The 19,479-nt window shown below is 43.2% G+C and overlaps 1 protein-coding gene across 2 annotated transcripts in view; it reads right to left on the bottom strand.

Annotated features, from left to right (window-relative positions):
* LOC147895118 (DNAJ heat shock N-terminal domain-containing protein) overlaps window positions 1-19,479 on the bottom strand; it is an 88,046-nt gene that overhangs the window by 36,027 nt on the left and 32,540 nt on the right. The window contains exons 4-7 of one of the 2 annotated variants that reach the window (XM_087384260.1): window positions 5,114-5,200; window positions 4,934-5,015; window positions 4,702-4,784; window positions 4,416-4,473 (exon numbers count right to left, since the gene is read on the bottom strand). In XM_087384260.1, coding sequence (XP_087240386.1) covers window positions 4,416-4,473; window positions 4,702-4,784; window positions 4,934-5,015; window positions 5,114-5,200 — 310 coding nt within the window. The remainder of the gene's footprint in view (window positions 1-4,415; window positions 4,474-4,701; window positions 4,785-4,933; window positions 5,016-5,113; window positions 5,201-19,479) is intronic. The other variant, XM_087384261.1, reaches the window with a different exon arrangement.

The following is a 19,479-nucleotide window of genomic DNA, read 5'->3' as shown; positions in this document are numbered from 1 at the left end:
GCATGGGGGAGGTGCTCTTTCAGTTGAATCAGCTTATGCAAGTACTCTTCTTGATGAGGAGGACCCTGAGACATTTGAAGAGACACAGGATAATGTGCATTGGATGAATGCAATGCACGATGAGTTGCAGTCCATTGAGAAAAATCAGACATGGGAAGTTGTCGATTTGCCACCAGGTAAACATGCCATAGGTACACGGTGGGTTTTCAAAGTTAAAAGAAAGCCCGATGGCACCATTGACAGGTACAAGGCAAGGCTGGTTGCAAAAGGATATGCTCAGAAAAAGGGCATAGACTATGAGGAGACTTTTGCTCCTACATCCAGAATGACAACCATCCAGTCAGTCATAGCAATGGCTGCAATTTTCCAGTGGAATGTTCATCAGTTGGACATAAAAACAGCCTTCCTTAATGGAGACTTGTTGGAAGAGGCTTATGTCAAACAACCTCCAGGCTTTGAAATTTCAGGAAATGCACTTAAGGTATGCAAGCTAAATAAAGCTTTGTATGGGCTGAAACAGGCCCACGTGCATGGTATGCAAAGATTCATGCCTTTCTGACCAGCAAGGGGCTGCACAATAGTCCAACTGAAAGCACCCTCTACATCAAGAAGGATGGGGGGGATATTTTAGTCATCATTCTTTATGTAGATGACTTACTGCTCACAGGGTCAAATTAAGATAATATTGCAGATTTTAAAGCTGAATGGCAGACCACTTTTGACATGTCAGATTTGGGGCTGCTACACTTTTATTTGGGGATCCAGTTCACTCAAGAGCAAAGTGGCATCGGTATGTCTCAATCCAAGTATGTGCCAAAACTCTTGGACAGATTCAACATGCAGGATTGTAAGCCCATAGCTACTCCCATGGAGCCGGGGCTGAAGCTTACAATGCATGAAGCAGGTGAATCATTTGATATCACACTCTACAGTCAGGCTGTTGGATGCCTCATTTATCTCTGCAATACACGACTTGACATTCAATTTGCAGTTTCTCAGGTGAGCAGATATATGCACAGCCCAAAGACTATGCATTGGTAGGCTGTAAAACGCATCTTCCGTTATTTGCAAGGTACCAAGTCTTTTGGCTTGATGTTTCCCAGGGGGGGTGACTTGCAGATGCATGCCTACAGTGACTCAGATTGGGCTGGAGATTATGACACTAGGCAGTCCACAAGTGGCAATTGTTTCTTTCTGGGAAAAGCTTGTATTTCTTGGTTGAGCAAGAAACAATCTACAGTGGCTACCTCTTCATGTGAAGTTGAGTACAGGGCAGCTTTCACAGCGACAGTTGAATGTGTTTGGCTGCATCGTTTATTTGCTGATCTTCATCTTTCATTGGAGGGTCCTTCTCCAATTCTCACCGATAGTCAGAGTGCTATTGCAGTGGCAAAGAATCCTGCGTTTCATGCTCGCACGAAGCACATTGAGGTTCACTATCACTACGTCAGAGAGAAGTTGCATGCAGGAGAGATCAGCATGATCTATGTGTCAACACATGACAATGTTGCAGACATTTTCACCAAAGCACTTCCACGTGAAAAGTTTGAGGCATTTTGCAGTGCCCTGAACTTATCTCCTTTTGGTGATTGATCATTTCCTTGTACATGACATTGGCACTGCAGGGGGGTGTTACAATTATTGCTATAATTTAGCAATGACCAATGTAATGTAATAAGTAGGTTAGGGGCACTTTTTTCTCACTTAGAGGTTTTTCTCCCTAACCACAGTTAGTTCACTAACTATGGTTAGAGAAGTGATAAGGTTTTGTCACTTAGACAAAACCCATCACTCCATTCAGTTGTAACACTCTCATCTCATTGCAACTACGTTTTCAGCTCTCACACTCTCCTGCTCTTGTTCTCACCTTTGCTCTCTCTCTCCCATTCTCACACTCTTGGCAAGGGTTCAAAGAATGAACTCGTATGGGAAAATCTCATTTATTCTTTACAATTAGGTCTACCTTTGTTGCTATTGATCTCCTTGATTTACTGCTTAATTTTACATTGCATTATTGTACTAATTCTCTTATAGGCTTATTGGGCATGCTATGATCAAGCCAAGCTTGAAAGACACTCTCATTAATATATGTGAGTGTGGCTAATGATGGGTGGCTCTCATCTATCCTATTTCAAGTACCTCAATTCCATTATAAGGTTGACTGCTCTCCTACATTGTATGTTGTGTGTAGTCTTGCATGATAAGCTGCCCTATGGAATTGTCACTGATAATGGAGATCAATTGCCTATTAAGTATATTTGTGCCTTAATAAGCACCCTTACATATGTGGCATGTGGATTTGCCTGGCTTTTATGTGGACTATTCAAATGTCTTTCAAGTATGATCCCCCATGTTGGTGTTTGTGCGACCAATGGGCACGAAACTGGCCCTGCACTTTGCAAAGAGCAAGGCTCTTTTTGATAGCCTTCAGATTAACTGGATTCTTGCACAAATGGCAAAAGCATCGATTAGCAATTTAAATTAGAATGAACTACCATATTTAGGATGCAATGCACTACCTACTTGAGGTCCACAAGATATTGGCACCAATTACTGCACGACTTGTTCATGGAAACTAAGATGTCCTAGATTTGTTGCTTATCTTTTGAGTTTATTGTGTGTCCCAAGAGGATTGAATTTGGAAATGGGTTGTGGCACTGCACCTCCCATGAGAGCTTGTCAAGCCTTGAGAAGAACATGCTTCTCATTTGACATGGATGCTTACATGGTGAATACATTGGTGGAACTACATATGCAAGCATCTACTCGCAAGAGAGCGGAATGGAGGAGGGAGATGTAGAAATTGGGGATGATGAATATGCAATCACACCCACCAAAAATCCATTAGATACTAGCTTGTCATGAGGATCATACCTTTGGAGTACCCCACAGTTTGGTTTCTTTATTGTCAAGGTTTGGTGGCTTCATGTCTTTTGTGGACGTGTATCTTGATTTTGTTGTAGTTCTTTCATACTTTTGAGGATTTTCACTATCATGATTTTCAATGTATTTCTTTGCCATGCTATGTGGAAGAAATGGTAAGATTTATGTCAACAGATAGGAGATATGATGGGAGAGAGGCCCTTGAGAGGCCACATTTCACCTCCCAATTGACTACCTATTTTTACCTATGGATGGGAAAACCTAGCTCTTTCTTCAATCACTTTTTTTATGTCGCTCGATTTTTGCCACTCACTTTTTGGTATCCTTTGTCTTTCCTTTGCTATGCTTATACATATTCTTGTGCTTTGGAGGAGAGTTGGCTATGGCAACACCATCATGTGCCAAGCATTGGTGGATATGGTGCAACCCAACATCATTCAATATTTTATCAGGACGTTCTCCAGAGGCATGAGCACAAATGCACATTCATGATACTTGAATTTCCCAAAAATAAGCTAAACCTTATGCTCAACATTGTTTTCTGGGGGCAACCCATAAAGTAGCTCACTCCTACGAAGAAATCATAAAATATCTGATCTGCTGATGTGGGTGGCCTTCCCTCCATCTTGGAAAATAGTACAGTTGGTCAGCATATCCTCTACTGACTCTACCAACCCACTACCAAGAAGCACAACTTCACTTGGAATTTTATGAGCTTTTCCGCAAAGATTAAAGCATAAATAAATAACGATAGTAGGGCTTGTGCAATATGACTTACTGAAAGCCTAATACCTTCTTGGACCTTTCCATTTGGATGTGGAACATGATGCATAAAGTTCTGTGCCATGGGTACAAGGGTAATTGCTGGAAAACGCTGTTTACTTGGAAATTAAATTGCTTTTGGGCCCCATGGAGTTCATGTGCCTTGATAGGCATAGTTGGAAGTGGTGGACTTGCTAATCAATACATTTAATATCAAGACAGTATTACACATTTGTAGGTTGCTTAAGATCATCATTCTTACCAGAACTCAACTGCCAAATTTGCAACCCATCCAACACTTTCCAAAGATGAATTCGCATCCATAATCTCAATGTTTTTACTTACATGACAAGTAAAGCTTTATTCTTGTAACGAGGCTTGCCACAAGCTAGGCAAACAACACTTAACAAAAGGGAATTTTGTGGGAAACTCTGTATTCAAAACGTCACTACTTCGTGGGCAGTCATTATAGAGTTTGAAAAATGACTGCATGTTTTGACATCATGTAGTTCTAAATGACCATTGCGGAGAAGGACACTTGCAAGATCAAATCCCAAATGCAGATTTTTCAGAATAGGTGTAGTATTTAACACTAACGCACACTGGATGTGCAATTCAAAATATCTCAGAATCATTCTCTCCAGAGTTTCACTCAAACTGCCTAAACCTCAGAACACCATGAATGCAGCAGAACTTTTGCTAGCATATTGAAGGCGTCGAGATTCTAGTGCAACAAATCTAATTACACTGGCTTAAGTCAGGCAACTTACAAATCCATTCCTGAGATCCTTCAGTTTGTTTGCAATTCCTGCTTGCTATCGAGTATATCTGCAACATACCCATGCAATTTTTGAAATAAGATGAGGAAATCTTACATCACATTTGGGAAATGGACGAGCTAAAGATAAAGTGAGTGTTCTCAAGATAATCCATACAAACATTTCAAAATTCTTGGAATTTTCACTTCATTGCTTTTGGTCACTTGAATTGAACATCGCGTAGCTGGAAAGATCACTAAAGCCATACAGTACAAAACTATTTAGAGATATTCCACACCTGAATTAACCAAGCCTCCTTTCCTTCAAGCAACTTTCCAGAGTTTTCCAATGTAAGAGAGCTAGCCCCAAACTCCAGAGGTTCTGAGTTGAATAAAGGTATATAATCTGAGTTTCAGTGAGTGCCATGATCTAAGGAAATGCTTTAATTAGAATGAATATAGTGCAAGAAGTTTTAAAATCCCTTCTTTTGATGATCACAGCATCACACGGAAGGCCAAGCAACAGCAAACCATAAGTAAAAGTCTCCAAAAGCGGAAGCTGGAACTTGAAGGATGCATCACCAACATGCTTCTGCAAATACTTTACTGTCTCCTGTGAGGAAACAACCAGATGTGATGCAATATAAGGTCAAAAGTCCTTGGATGACAGCAGGAAAACGAAATAGTTGAACCTAGAAGTCCAAGTGTTACTTGCAGCTCGTCTTGATGGAAATAATCGTAATCCCTTCTTCTAAGAGTATCTGCCAGAATTTCATAAGCATGCTGTATCTGCACAGACTTACAATACCGACATGAACCATAATAAGCATCTGCACTACTTCTGCTGGTATGAATGACTGAATATTGGTTCAAATGTGCTACTCCAGCCTAATTAGTTGCCTCAAATTTCCCTTACTTCATGTACCGAATAATATAGAATACAAGAGAGAAAACAAATATTATGCAAACACGAAGTCGGAAACGGTACACATTATAGAACTAAAAGGGGTAGGATGCCCATGATACTGATGCCTTTGAAAATCCATAATGTCTAAGAGACCAAATAAGATACAGGAAAGGAAATACAACCCAAAAAAAGACTTGTGTCTCTAGGATACTACCAAAAATTACTCTAATCTTGAGCATTCCTTCTTCTAAGAGTATCTGCCAGAATTTCATAAGCATGCTGTAACTGCACAGACTTACAACACTGACATAAACCACAGTAAACGTCTGCAATACGTCTGCTCGTATAAAGGACTGAATTTTGGTTCAAAAGTGCTAGTCCAGCCTAATCAGCTGCATCAAATTTCCCTTACTTTATATACTGAACAATATAGAATACAAGAGACACAACAAATCTTATGCAAACGCAAAGTAGGAAATGGTGCACAAGGAATGTCCATGATGTTGATAACTTTGAAAAGCCCTAAGGGTCTAAGAGACCAAAAGACACATAGGAAAGGAAAATACAACCCAAAAAAAAGAACTTGCTTTTCTAGGATACTACCAAAAGTCACTCAAATCATGAGCCTCCCTAGAGAAGCAGAACTGCTAGCCTAAGAAAATGCATGGGTCATTTGGAACAAAATGTATCTAGGATGGAAACAAACATCCATCCCAAGATATGTTGGAACGAGCTCCTGCTGCTCCCCTCTGCACACCCTGCTTCTACACCCCTTCCCACAACTCTCTGCCCCTCTCTTATTGGCCTCTTCCAAAACACATCATTAATTCCTATTGGTTAAGAAATAAAAAGATGTCTCCTCAAGTGCATCCCACAAGGCTATGACCTGTAAAGGAATACCCATCCTCGTGAACGCTCCCAACCAAGTGGACTCTGTGATCGGCATATCATCTTTATCTATCCACTCTGCTGGTATGGTTGCCTCTACCTCTTGCATCCTGACTGCACAGAAGTGAGTCTTTGATCCTCTGGCAGCTGCCTACCCCTCTCCCTCTCTCCCTCTCCCTCTCCCTCTCTCTCTCTCTCTCTCTCTCTCTCTCTCTCTCTCTCTCTCTCCACTTCCCTCCCTCTCCCTCTCTCTATCTCTCTCTATCTCTCTCCTCTCCCTCCCCCTCCCTCTCTACCTCTCTCTCTTCTCTATCCTTTCTCTCTCCCTCTCTCTCTATCCTCTCCCCCCCCTCCCCCACCTACACCTTCCAGGCACCTACTGTAGAAGCAGGTCCCATCTCCCATCTAGACCACTGCATATAATGTGACGCTCCTACTGATCTGCCATGCTCATCCAGTATCGAGTCATTCTGATATGACCAAAACTGTTAACGCATAATTTTCACACCAATCACGGGCATAGGCACACAGATTATCCTCCCATCCAACCTCGATGGTAGCAAACTCAGAATCTCAAATTTTCGTGAAAGCTCCTGCTTGCAAAATTCCACCGAGCTCCAATTCCCTAGATGGATCTAGTATGCCACATGTCTTCATTCTAAGGTACCTCCTAAATGCATCATTTACCCCTCTCTTGGGATATCATTGAAATCATTTGCCCCTTGGCACATTTAATGCATTTAGACCCTTTAGTCTTAGATCCACCTAGTCTTGTGCCATGTCACCCTCACCAAGGACCTTGACCTTAATTCCCTTTTGATCATTTACGTGAAGCCCAAAGAAATATAATACAAACATTGATCCTTTAAAGGAAAATGTCAACTGACCCTTCCGAGGTCATGTTGCCTCAACTTGAGCGTAACATTCCTTCCCTCTTTAGGCATCAGCGTCCTCGATGATAAAGTCTGGGAACACTCTCCGTAACTAGTATATGGATTCTCAGGTAGCTTCTGATAGAGGTAAACCATGCCATGCAACCAACACCATGGGTATCTTCTGATTGCGTACTTGCATTGTTCCTCGGTCCAGGATTCTTGTTGGTTTGCGTCCTGCATTATCCTCTATTTCCTGAAACAAAATAACACCCTCGATTAGTGAGTCACCTGTATGCAAAAATTTCTTTAAACGAGAAACATGAAACACTGGGTGCACCTTACAACCCTGTGGTAATTCTAATTTATAGGCTACCTTGCCTATTCTTTTTAGAATTAACCACGGCCCACAATATCGGGGTGATAACTTAGCACACTCTCTTGCAGTCAAAGACTTGAGTGCGAAGGAACTCTGAGAAAAACTATTTCTCCTTCCTTAAATTCTCTAACGGATCTGTTTTCATCCACATACGCCTTAGCTCTATCCATAGCGTGGCGGATGTTAGCTCTCGCAAGTGCTAGCATCTCCCACATCTGAACCACAAAGTTCGCGGCACTAGGCACTTTCTAAGCTACTCCAACTGTAGTTGGATTCGCTGGTCTATAACCATAGTTCAGCTCAAACGGACTGAACCCTGTAGAGGAATGTTTTCTATCATTGTAGGCAAATTCTAACAATGGCAACCACTTGTCCCATGTATGTTGCCTCAATGAACATACGCTCTAAGCATATCATCTAAAATTTGGTTGATTCTTTCCGTTTGACCATCCGTTTCTGGATGATCCCCACTACTCATTCCCAACTCAGTCCTTAGTGTCTCAAACACTGCAATCTAAAAATGACTGGTAAATTTGACATCCTTGTCTGATATTATGGATTTTGGTAATCCATGCAAACGAAATATATGTTTAATAAACAAATCCGTCACTTGCGGGGCACTAACAGACTCTCTAGTTGGAATGAAGTGAGCCATCTTGGTAAGACGATCAACTATCACAAGGATATAATCATATCCACCTTGTGTCGTAGGCAGACCTACAATAAAGTCCATGGAAATGCTCTCCCACCTACCTAGTGGTATTTCCAAAGGTTGTAAAAGTCCGGGTGGCTTCACCCGCTCTGCCTTACTTACCTGACATGAAAAACAACGTGTCACATATTCATGAATATGCTTTTTCATCTTTGGCCAAAAGAAATCTCGCTTCACGAGATCATATGTCTTCTCGACTCTCGGATGTCCCGCACATGGGCTATCATGGCATTGTTGAATGACTCTCTGCCTAAGATCATTTTGACTAGGTACTACTACCTTGCCATTTCTTTTCAGCATACCATCTCTTATAGTATATCTTACATAAGTCTGGCCTTTTCTGGATGCCAGGTCACCCTTTTCCCCGGGTTTGAATACATGAGTCTTAGGCCAAAGACTCTGGACGAACTCGTCCACCTTTTGAGTTTCTCTAATCTCGGTCGTTAGAGCACTCTCTAATACCGTGAAACTCATATTATGCATAATGCATGACAACGCATCAGCAACTTTATTATTCTTCCCTCTTCGATACCGAATCGTCAAGTTAAACTCCTGCATGAGTTCTGACCACCTAGCTTGGCGGCCTCTCAAGTCAGGTTGTTTACAAAAATGTTTCAGAGTATCATGATCAACATCAACATAAAACTCTGATCCATACAAATAATATCTCCATGTTTTCAGAGCATGGACAACAGCATACAACTCTAATTCATGAGTTGGCCAATTTCGTTGAGAGGGAGAAAGCTTCTTGCTTTCAAAGGCTACTGGCCTTCCCTCTTGGAGGAGAACTGCTCCTACCGCGATGCCACTTGCATCGATTTCAAGGAAAAACGGTTTCTGGGGATCAACTATTCTTAACACCGGTCCTGAGACCACAGCTTGTTTTATGGTGTTAAAACTCTCCTGTTAATTCTGTCTCCATATAAAAGGTACTTTATCTAAGGTCAGATCAGTCAATGGCGATACTATTTCGGAATATCCTTTGATATGCCTTCGATAAAATTGAACAAATCCCAAGAATGATCGCAAAGCGGTCAAACTCTGAGGGATTGGCCAAGTCAGTATCGCAGCCACTTTCTTTGGATCCATTTCTACCCCCTCAGGAGTAATTATGAATCCTAAATATTCAAGTCTTACCATACATAGTACAGTTTTCTTTTTATTTACATAAAGACTGGCTTTCCTTAAAGTATTGAACACTATTCTTAAGTGTTCGTGATGCTCAGCAATACTTTTGCTGAACACAAGAATATCGTCAATAAAATGTACTACAAACTTCCGGATAGACGGACGTAGTAAATCGTTCATAAGCATGACGAATGTAGCTGGAGCATTGGTAAGTCCAAACGGCATTACCAAAAACTCATAATGTCCAAACCTGCTTCTAAAAGCGATTTTATGCACATCCTTGGCTCTAATACGGATCTAATGGTAGCCACATTTAAGATCTATCTTACCGAAAATTATGGCCCCATGTAACTCATCTAGCAAATCATCAATCCAAGCCATCGGAGACCTGTGCTTGATAGTGATATTATTCAATGCTATGTAATCTATACAGAGGCGAAAAGTATCATCTTTCTTTTTTTTTAATATCACTGGCGAAGCAAAAGGTGAGAAACTGGGTTGAATCTGCCCCAGCTTGAGGTATTCTTCCAGTTGTCTTCGTACCTCCGCTTCTTCGGTAAAACTTAACCTATATAGGGAGGTCTATTTACAGGTTTTACCCCCGGGATTAGTTCAATCTTATACTGAACATTCCGCTCTAGAGGTAACCCATAAAGTAACTCATCCCTAAAACAATCAGAGAACTCCTCTGCTATTTGATCAGCCAGCTTGGCCATCTCTCCATTTTGGGTAACATCAGTGCTAGCCGAAGGACCATCAATTGGCTCTACCGATACTGTACAAAGAAACAAAAACTCTTCTTAAGCTTTTCGAATTTCCATTACGGAAACCAACGGTCCTTGAGATATATCTTTTTCACCTCGTAAGACATACAGCACATCATTCATCTTGAATTGATAAATGTGTTTTTTCCAATCTATGGCTGGATTCTTCTTAGAATGCCAAGCCTTACCCAGGGCTATGTCTACATGAGCAAGTTTTGTCATTTCAAAATCAAATTTCTCAGCATAGTCTTGAATTCGAAATTCCAACTGGGTAATCCTTTGGTCCCATACTTCAGTTGAACTCCCGTCTGCCATTCTGACTGTATATGCATAGTCAGATGGGCTAGTCTTTAATTTCAGCCTCTTTACAAGCTTGGAGTTAATTACATTGTGCGTTGATGCTGAGTCAAACAACACAATGACATCATGATTGGCTACTTGCCCTTTCATCTTAATTAACTCCGCATCATTAAAGGCTGTATACCCCGTTGCTGCGGGCTTTGACAGGACGTTATCATGTGCACTAGTTACTAGCTTAGCAATAGACACACATAACAAAACAGGTACTGACCTTTGAGAAGACCTCGCTAGCTGAATCTGCATCTGTTCTGCTTTGGGACTTCCCTCCATTTCCACGTCGCATTTTGAGATCACCATCTCAGCCATTCGACGATCCTTATTTCATGGACAATCTTTCCACTGATGAGGCTGAAGACATCCAAAACACAAGCCTTCTCTCCTCACTTTTTCCCTTTGCTTTGGGTTCAAAGAAGACTTCGACCAAGCCCGGGCTGCCATTGGTGTTACTTTTCTTTTCATTCCAATGGTGGTACTTGGTTTAGGAGTCTCAATTAACTTCGCCTGCTTGGCTTGACCACTAGGCTGTGAGACACTTCCTTTGCTAATCCAATTCTTCTTAAACCCAGTTTTCTTTGGGTACTCATACCAAGTCCCAACCTGCAAAAACCCACTTGGCCTGTTCCCTTTGGCATCCTCATAGTTCAGGGTTATGGCAATTGCTTCATCTAGCGTGTTCGCATACTTAGCCCGAACTTCCATTTTGATCCGATCATTCAATCCAAAGATAAAATCTTTTACCTAGAATGACTGAGGTAGAGGTTCATAAACTTTCATTACACTTTCTCTGAACTTATTAGTGTATTCCGCCACTGATAAATTCCTCTGACAAAGGTTTCGATACTGATCCCAAGCTCGGGATGCTTCGTCCGGAGGTACGAAGTGTTTTCTAAATTCTTTTTTAAACCCCTCCCAAGTAGTGGATGCCATTCCATCTTTCTGTTGTTTTATCCACTACCTATCCGCTGCCTCATTAAACATATGGGTAGCCTCACGGATTTTCTTTATATCATTCCGAATTTCACAAATGGCGAAAGCCTCGTCCCATTTGTGTAACCAGGTCTCTATGATATCAGAACTACGGTCAAACATCCGACCAGAATACGTTTCTGGCCTATAATTGGCAATATTAGGCACCTTAGCCCTCCTAGGCTCAACCGTATGAACACTGGTTTCAGGTTCCATTGGAGATTTACCTTTCTCTTCACGAGATGGTCTAGCAAACATACTATGAACCATTTTCCTGAGCTCGGATTGCCCTACATTTGCTTGTAACTGTTGCGCTAAAATTTATTGCAAGGCATCCTTCAATAAGGCAATTCTACCAGATAGTGTATGGCCTGCTGGGCGCAACACCTGCGGGGTCGGCCAGACTCCCGACTCTACAGGATCCACCCTAGAAGCTTCTTCTTCAACTTCCATTTAGGTCAATGAGTGTGTGATTTTTTTATTTTTTTAATTTTAAAAATTTTTTAACACACCTGATGTATCTACAATCAAAGTCTAACTCATAAAATTACAGCTGACTAGGCATATTTCAACTTCAACCAAAACCACTTTTCCCTATACTAGGGAAACTCCTGCACACCTAAACTGCAAATATCCCATGCATAACAGGCATATAACCGAATATTTGCATCAATCCAATATGCCTCCCAAATCTGGAACCCAATACAACGAGCAGGAACTCCAAACTAAAGACAAATAAAATCTGAAATAGCACTAGAAATACCAAAATTCAAGAAAAGCAGAGTAAGATACTCCCTGGTAATTTCTTCTTGCTAGCCACCATTTGATCTGTAACTCAGAATCGACTTCTTGAATGCAATTGTCTTGGAACCCAATTCATCGTGAACACAAACTACCCACAAAGTGACCGTGTTGTAGGAGCAAACACACCGTCCAGCTCTACGTACTCCAACGACCTCCTCACAGAACCGTAGCTGTATCACGCTCCAATCTTTGGTATTAACCAAAGTTCCGTCAGCCAGTTACTATGTCCGCTCAATATGACGTGCGCTCCATCTGATACTGAAATATAACAACAGCTAGCCCCCGCGATGCCAAGGAGCCCTGAAGTCAATAAGCCATGACCAGCGCGTGCGCCACCCTGATGTTCAACGCAACTCCAACGTTGACGAGCTACTACTGAAACCAGAGCGATTTGTGCTTTGTATTGTCCGTCGCCAAATTTGGGCGTCGCACATTCCTTTTACTAGCAAACTGCCTACGGTGTAATGCATGTTCTCGAATAGCGTGGACGAGTGAGACGATGTCGTGTTATTTACTTGTGTCTTCCACACACTTCAAATCAACGACGAAAGATAACACCAAATCCTTCCTAATTAATTCATCATTAGTCTATCAACTCGACGTACAGCTTTAGACCACGACAATCACCAAACACTATGCTTTGATACCAAATTGATATGACCAAAACTATTAACGCCTAATTTTCACACCAATCATGGGCATAGGCACACATCCAACCTCGGTGGTAGCAAACTCAGAATCTCAAATTTTCGTGAAAGCTCCTGCTTGCAAAATTCCACCGAGCTCCAATTCCCTAGATGGATCTAGTATGCCACATGTCTTCATTCTAAGGTACCTCCTAAATGCATCATTTACCCCTCTCTTGTGATATCATTGAAATCATTTGCCCCTTGGCACATTTAATGCATTTAGACCCTTTAGCCTTAGATCCACCTAGTTTTGTGCCATGTTATCCTTACCAAGGACCTTGACCTTAATTCCCTTTTGATCATTTACGTGAAGCCCAAAGAAATATAATACAAACATTGATCTTTTAAAGGAAAATGTCGACTGACCCTTCCGAGGTCATGTTGCCTCAACTTAAGCGTAACACATTCCACATGACTGGCTCCCTGTCTATCTCTTCTCGAGAGGAGGGTGGAACTCTCCGAAGAGTGTTTCTGAAGCTGCCCTAAGCTTTCAGAATGGCAGCCATGAGAGGGGAGGAGGAAGATCTTTTTTTTTTTTTTTTTGGCAAAAAAGAGACTTCTATTAAGTAAGAAAGAAACTCGCTAGAGCAAGCTCTGAGCGGAAATACAACATCATGAAATCATGAGGATAAACAAAACCCCCTCAAAGTGAGGTGGAAAACAACCAAGGCTAAGGCTGAAAGTGCCACCTCAACCCTGTAGGAGTCTCAGAGAAGAAAGGAGAAAACAATGCTGAATAGTCTCCGAAGCAGAGAGGCAACGAGGGCAACTCCGAACCTGGATCTCCAAAGGTTCACTGCAATCCCACCATGGATAGAAAGCCAAAGGAAGAGAGTGATCTTTCTATTCCTGTGGGATTTCCAGAGTCTCCTCCAGAAGCACCTCTGCAGATCCGCAGTGATATCAAATGTCTCCCAATGAGAAACCCTGGAAGGTCTCCAACCTCTACTACTGAGCTGAAATCTCCTGGCATTTCTGACCGTGTAACGACAGAAGGGGATGCTCTTCTCTCGATGCCCTGCGTCAATCCACTCCCACTCTCCAAGGTCCCGCAAATACCTAATGGAAACTCCCCCGTAGAGCCAAAGCCTCCAAGACCTGATGGAGAGTAGCCGGGGGTCTGGGTCGAGGAACCACTCTGAATCTGATCCCTGCACCAAAAGACCTACAACCCTGATAGGCTGAAAAGCAGACTCAAGCAAGATGTCCTCTATGGATCTGAGCAATCTGCCACCATCCTGCACAGTAAAAACTAAAGCATCCTCTTGTGCATCTCGAAAGGCCAAAACCTGAAGCGGAACACCGCCTCTCGTAAAAAGTACCTGCCCAAGTGGATCAAGTGAGTGGCATATCATCTGTGTCTACCCACTCCTCTGGATGGGCTGCCTCAATCTGCAAGACTTGGTCTCCTCTCGAAGCCTACGTCATCTGCCAACTCACTGTCAAGTAACTCCTCTTCCCTTCTAATGGGAAGTCTCAGCCCAATGATGTCAGCTTGAGATCTAACATAGATACTCATAGCTTCGGCCACGAACAAAAAAAAAAAGGGAGCAAGGGGGCATCCCTGATGGACTGATCTAGAAATCTGAAATCTCTCACCCCTTACCCCACCAATAAGTACCTGGCTATGGGCTGATCGGTGCAAGGAGGAAACACCTCTGATCCAAGCATCAGTAAAGCCAAAATGTAGAAGGGTGCCCTCCAAGAAACCCCAATCTACTCTGTCATAAGCTTTCTCAAAATCCAAAAGTAGAATGGCTAGATTCTCGCCGCTCTGCATGGCCCACTCTGAGGCTTCTCTTTCTAAGTATTATGTCCGTCCAGTATGTCCGCGTTTGACTAACACACCTTAAAATGTTATCAAAAATGCTTCTGCCATGCACAAATCCCGTCTGAGTGTCATGAATAAGATCTGGGAGAAGGGACTGCAATCGAAGGCTGATTGCCTTGGCCAGAATTTTGTAACAAGTCCCTAGAAGTGTGATAGGCCTCCACTGGGACACTAGATTTCTGCAACCTCCTTTCAGGATAAGGTGGATGAGACCTTCTGTAAGCGACCCGGGCATCTCACCACAGTCCCAAATACCCTACAGGGCTGAAGTAATGTAGTCTCCAATCATATCCCAGGATGCAATGAAAAAAGAGGGGGTAAGGCCATCCGAACCTGAGCACTTGCCCTTGTGAAGGGCTGAAAGTGCAGTCCTGAACTCTGTGTTGGTGAAAGGTGCATCAAGCAAAACATGCATATCCAGTTTCACCAACAAAGGGATGCTCTGCCAAATAGCCTGTCTAGCATCCTCTCTATCCCGTGTCTCGGGATCAGCAGTAAGAAAGGCGGCATAAAAATCTGAAGCTATGCGCAAGACATCATCAGGATCTGTCTGTAAAACCCCATGTGAGTCAATAAGTTGGGATACACTCTCTCTACTATGTCTAGAGAAAAAGTGTTTATTGACTTTGCCACCCATCTGAATCCAGAAGGACTCCCGTGCATGAAAGGCATACTCTGCTCTTTGATCAAGCAACCTGCTGATGAGCCCTTGCTGCAGCAAGGCGCTCCTGAATCCAAGCATCTGAAGGTCATTTCTGCTCTTCCCTCTGCAAAGCTGCCACTGCTGGCGAACACCAATCTCACGTCTGAGAATATCTCGTCTCCTGGTACGAGCAACTGAGAGGTAGAAGTCGCTAATACCAAAAAGAGCAGCAGCTACCTGTGATGGCAATGGCTGCCCACCCTGGACATGAGAAACCCATATCTGCAGGGCTGCCTCTATAAGGTCCTCCTCTGTGTACAAGGCATCTGGAATCCTGATGCTGGTAGATCGGCCTCTCAAGTGAGGCTCTAAGATAGCCAGCACAACACGAAAGTGGTCTAAAGTGAAAATCCCAGCAGCAATGCATACTGATCCACCTCTGTCAAGTGCCCGATCATCTACATAGAATCTGTCAATACATGCATGAATAGGCATCTGTTGCCTCCTGTTCGACCAAGAGAACAGGAGGGACTGTGGTCGAATAAGAAAGGCATCGTCCAACCAAGTATCTCTGCCACAGTAGTGAAAAAGGAAGGCATCCCAAGGTGCTCTCTCCAAAGAGTGAAGTCCTCTTTCTCTACTCCCTTTTTTGTCTGACGGTAACTCAACCATGTTAAAGTCACCTCCAATCACCCATGAATCTGCAATGGCCCCAGGAGAGCAAATCCTTCCACATAAAGACACGTTCCCCTCTAATGTTGGAGGCATACAGGTTAAGGAAACCAACCTTACACCCTCCAATCAAGAGAATAATCCACTGAGCTCTAGAGGAGATAATGACTCCGTGTCCAACGACCAAGGGGAGAACCAAGATCTAAGATGGGCTGAAGTAAAAATCCATCTGGAGCTATCCATCCAATCCCCCCCATGGGATGGTATGCAAGATTGAATGCTGCGTAAGAAAAAATCCTTCCAAGGCTCCTATCCAGGCATCAATCCTCGTACTACGAACTTGCAGAGCAAAGCCATACACTGCAAGTTTGGATCGATAATCTTGAGGCCTCCTTTCCCCTGTGTGGGGAGAATGAGAGTCTCCCAAGCCACCCTGGCCACAACATCTGAGGTGCCATCTAACCCACTCCAAAGGAAATTCCTGATAGGTCTCATGAGCTGAGCGATACAACCTCTAGATCTGCACCAGCATGAGCAGACGAACCAGGCAGTAGCCAATAGTACCTAGTTCATAACCACCACCCTGGATGCGAGGTCAAGTTTGGCGGAACTCCAAAAAATGAGTTTCCTCCTGATACTCTCCAACACGGGAGCAAACTGATGTGCTGGAGAGATTCCCAACCCGACCTGGCATCCTAAGTATTTGAGGGAAACACCCCTCTGAATCCAAGTGAACCCTATGTCATTACCCCAGTCTGGAGTGTCCTCATCACTAATCCAGAAACCATTGGATTTATTCCAATTAATATGAGCCCTTGCTACAGTGCAAAATAAATCCAAAGCTGTCCTAAATGAAGTGAGTGTCTGTGGCGTGGCATCCAAAAAAACAGCCATGTCATCTGCCAACTCACATCCCCGTGCCTCAAAGGAAGCCTCATCCCTATAATATCAGCACGAGCTCTAATGTAGTAGCTCATAGCTTTAGCCACAAATAAAAAGAGAAAAGGGGCTAAAGGGCATCCCTAACGGACTGATCTGGTAATCTAAAACATGTCTCCCCGACTCCACCAATACGCACCTGGCTATGGGCTGATCTGTAGAGAGCTGATACCCCTCTGATCCATGCATCCGAAAATCCAAAACGAGTGAGAGTACCCTCTAAGAAGCCCCAGTCTACCCTGTCATAAGCTTTCTCAAAGTCCAAGACTAGAATGGCAAGTCTATGGCCATTATGCATGGCCCAGTCAGAAGCCTCACAAAATGAGAAGATGTTATCGAAAATGCTCCTCCCATGCACAAATCCCGTCTGCGTATCATGTATAAGATCTGGAAGAAAAGGCTGCAAACGAAGGCTGATTGCTTTTGCTGAGATTTTGTACAAGGTGCCCAAAAGAGTGATCGGTCTCCATTGAGACACTAAATTCCTGCAACCTCGTTTTAGAATAAGATGAATGAGACCCTCCGTAAGCAAGGTCAAACCATCGATCAAATATTTAGCAAGGTCCTATATAGCTTCATGGATTGTTTTGCAAGCATAACTCGATTGCAATGGCACTTGAGGAACTGATTGATCCACGAAGTCAATACTAAGGGTTTTTCCTTACCATCAAACCACGTAAAGTTGAGCTTCCCCAAAAAAGGCTTGACTGGCGGGGAGAGTCTCTCCTCCTCTTCCGATGGTTGGAGTAGAGAAATGAGGAGATGCCAATCCCGTTCTTGAACTCAAGACCACCTTTGTGATTCACTCTCTTTAGAGAGATTTCTGGGATGCATTCATTTTCTTCTTTAGAGGCATAGATTGTTGGTGGGTTGATGTGCTTTTCATGCCTTGCCACATTCTCTCCTATTTCTTGATCAAATAGGAGACGCTTGAGTCCCATCCATGCATGGATTGCAAGATTTTATATGGATGGTTGGACTTGGATTTAGGTGGTACTATTTGCATTGTCCCTAGGGTATCTACTTTTGACCATCCTCAATTACTATTTTGGATTTTTGAAGCAAATTTGGAATTCCCACTTGTAGGATGGTTTGTGCTCTCTTCTTGCATTGGCAGCACGTCTTTCTGATATAAGTGGTCTTTATCACTCCATTGCCAGCACCAAGCAGGAGATTGCCATTTGTCAGTATTTGGCAGCCCTGGAAAGGGAGAAACTGAAAAGACCTTCAGATGCCTCAGTCCACGAGCACCTTGCTAACAACAAGAGCTCAAAAACATGCTCTTTTGGAGGGTACCTGAGCTTTTATATCATGCATGGGAGTCTTTCTAGGCCCAAATGGGGGAAACACACAATAAATACTTTTTCTCTTTACATGGCAAAGAAAGTGTTTCTCAGTTGAGTGACCCTGACATGGAATTACAGTCAAATATAGATATTATCATCATATTGCTTCAGATATTTATTCATTTTTTTAAAAGCAAAAAAAGTGTGAATTTATATCATAATCATAATATTTTTACAGTATTGTCCCTGTCATACAAAACTCTCTCTCCTAGGAGATCTGTAAGTAGCAGAGAATTCTGATGACCAGACAAATTATTAGTAGGATCAGTCACAAAGCGGTTCCTCTTTAACTGGGAAGAGGGAGGGATGATTTGAGATTGCAGGTTCTGGAGAGTATTGTTGCATTTGCTGAAGATCATGTGGTGATCCTCAGTTTCCTCCTGTAACTGAGACAATTCAGCATTGTAGTTATAAATATCCTGGTCAAGCAGCCAATTCACCTGAGGGAGAATAGTAACAACACATTAGTCTCATTTCTGAAAAAGATAAGCATTTCTGAAAAACCAGTGAGCAAACAGATCTTCAACAATGACAGACTCATCATTCAATTGAAACCAGCCTCTAGCAAGCTAAAGGGCAGTAAACCATGGCCTTGCGAAGTCATTGTCTGACCTTGGGAAGTCATTGTCGCGTAAAATGGAGCAAAGAGATGGTCTTTGGGCAACCGAGGCTTGTACCGTGGTCATCTCACAGGCATGAAAGGGCGTGAAGGGGAAAGTGGCCCAAGAGAGGAGGGCGCTCAAGGAGTGTCAAGAAGAGGGATATGATTCGCTAAGAAGGGGAGCTGGAAATGGACATAAAAGGGGGTTCAATCACCACGAACGGGGTCGGACAGCACCAAGAAGGGGGGATTTGTTCAAGGAAAAGGAGGGACTTGAGGCGAGATGGCTGGAGGGAGCAAGGGAAGCAAGGAGGCAGAGAAAAGAGGACGCAGGGGGAAAGGCGAGATGGGTTGAAGGGAGCAGGTGAACGAGTCGAGATATGCTGATGGGGGGGGAAGCAAGGAGGGGGCTGATGCAGAACCACGAGGAGGGCTGGAATTCGGGGGCTGAGAGGACCACGAGGGGGCAGCTAGATGGTGCTAGGAGGAGGAGATGGAGGGTGCAAGAGGGAGGGGGGGCTGACATTCGGAGGTGGAGAGGGCTGAGAGGACCACGAGGGGGGAGATGGAGGGCGG

The sequence above is a fragment of the Dipteris shenzhenensis genome, chromosome 13, assembly GCF_047967505.1.
Source record: "Dipteris shenzhenensis isolate YYH24624 ecotype China chromosome 13, Dip_SZ_1.0, whole genome shotgun sequence".
NCBI lineage: Eukaryota > Viridiplantae > Streptophyta > Polypodiopsida > Gleicheniales > Dipteridaceae > Dipteris > Dipteris shenzhenensis.
This window is presented reverse-complemented; position numbering and strand designations above follow the sequence as displayed.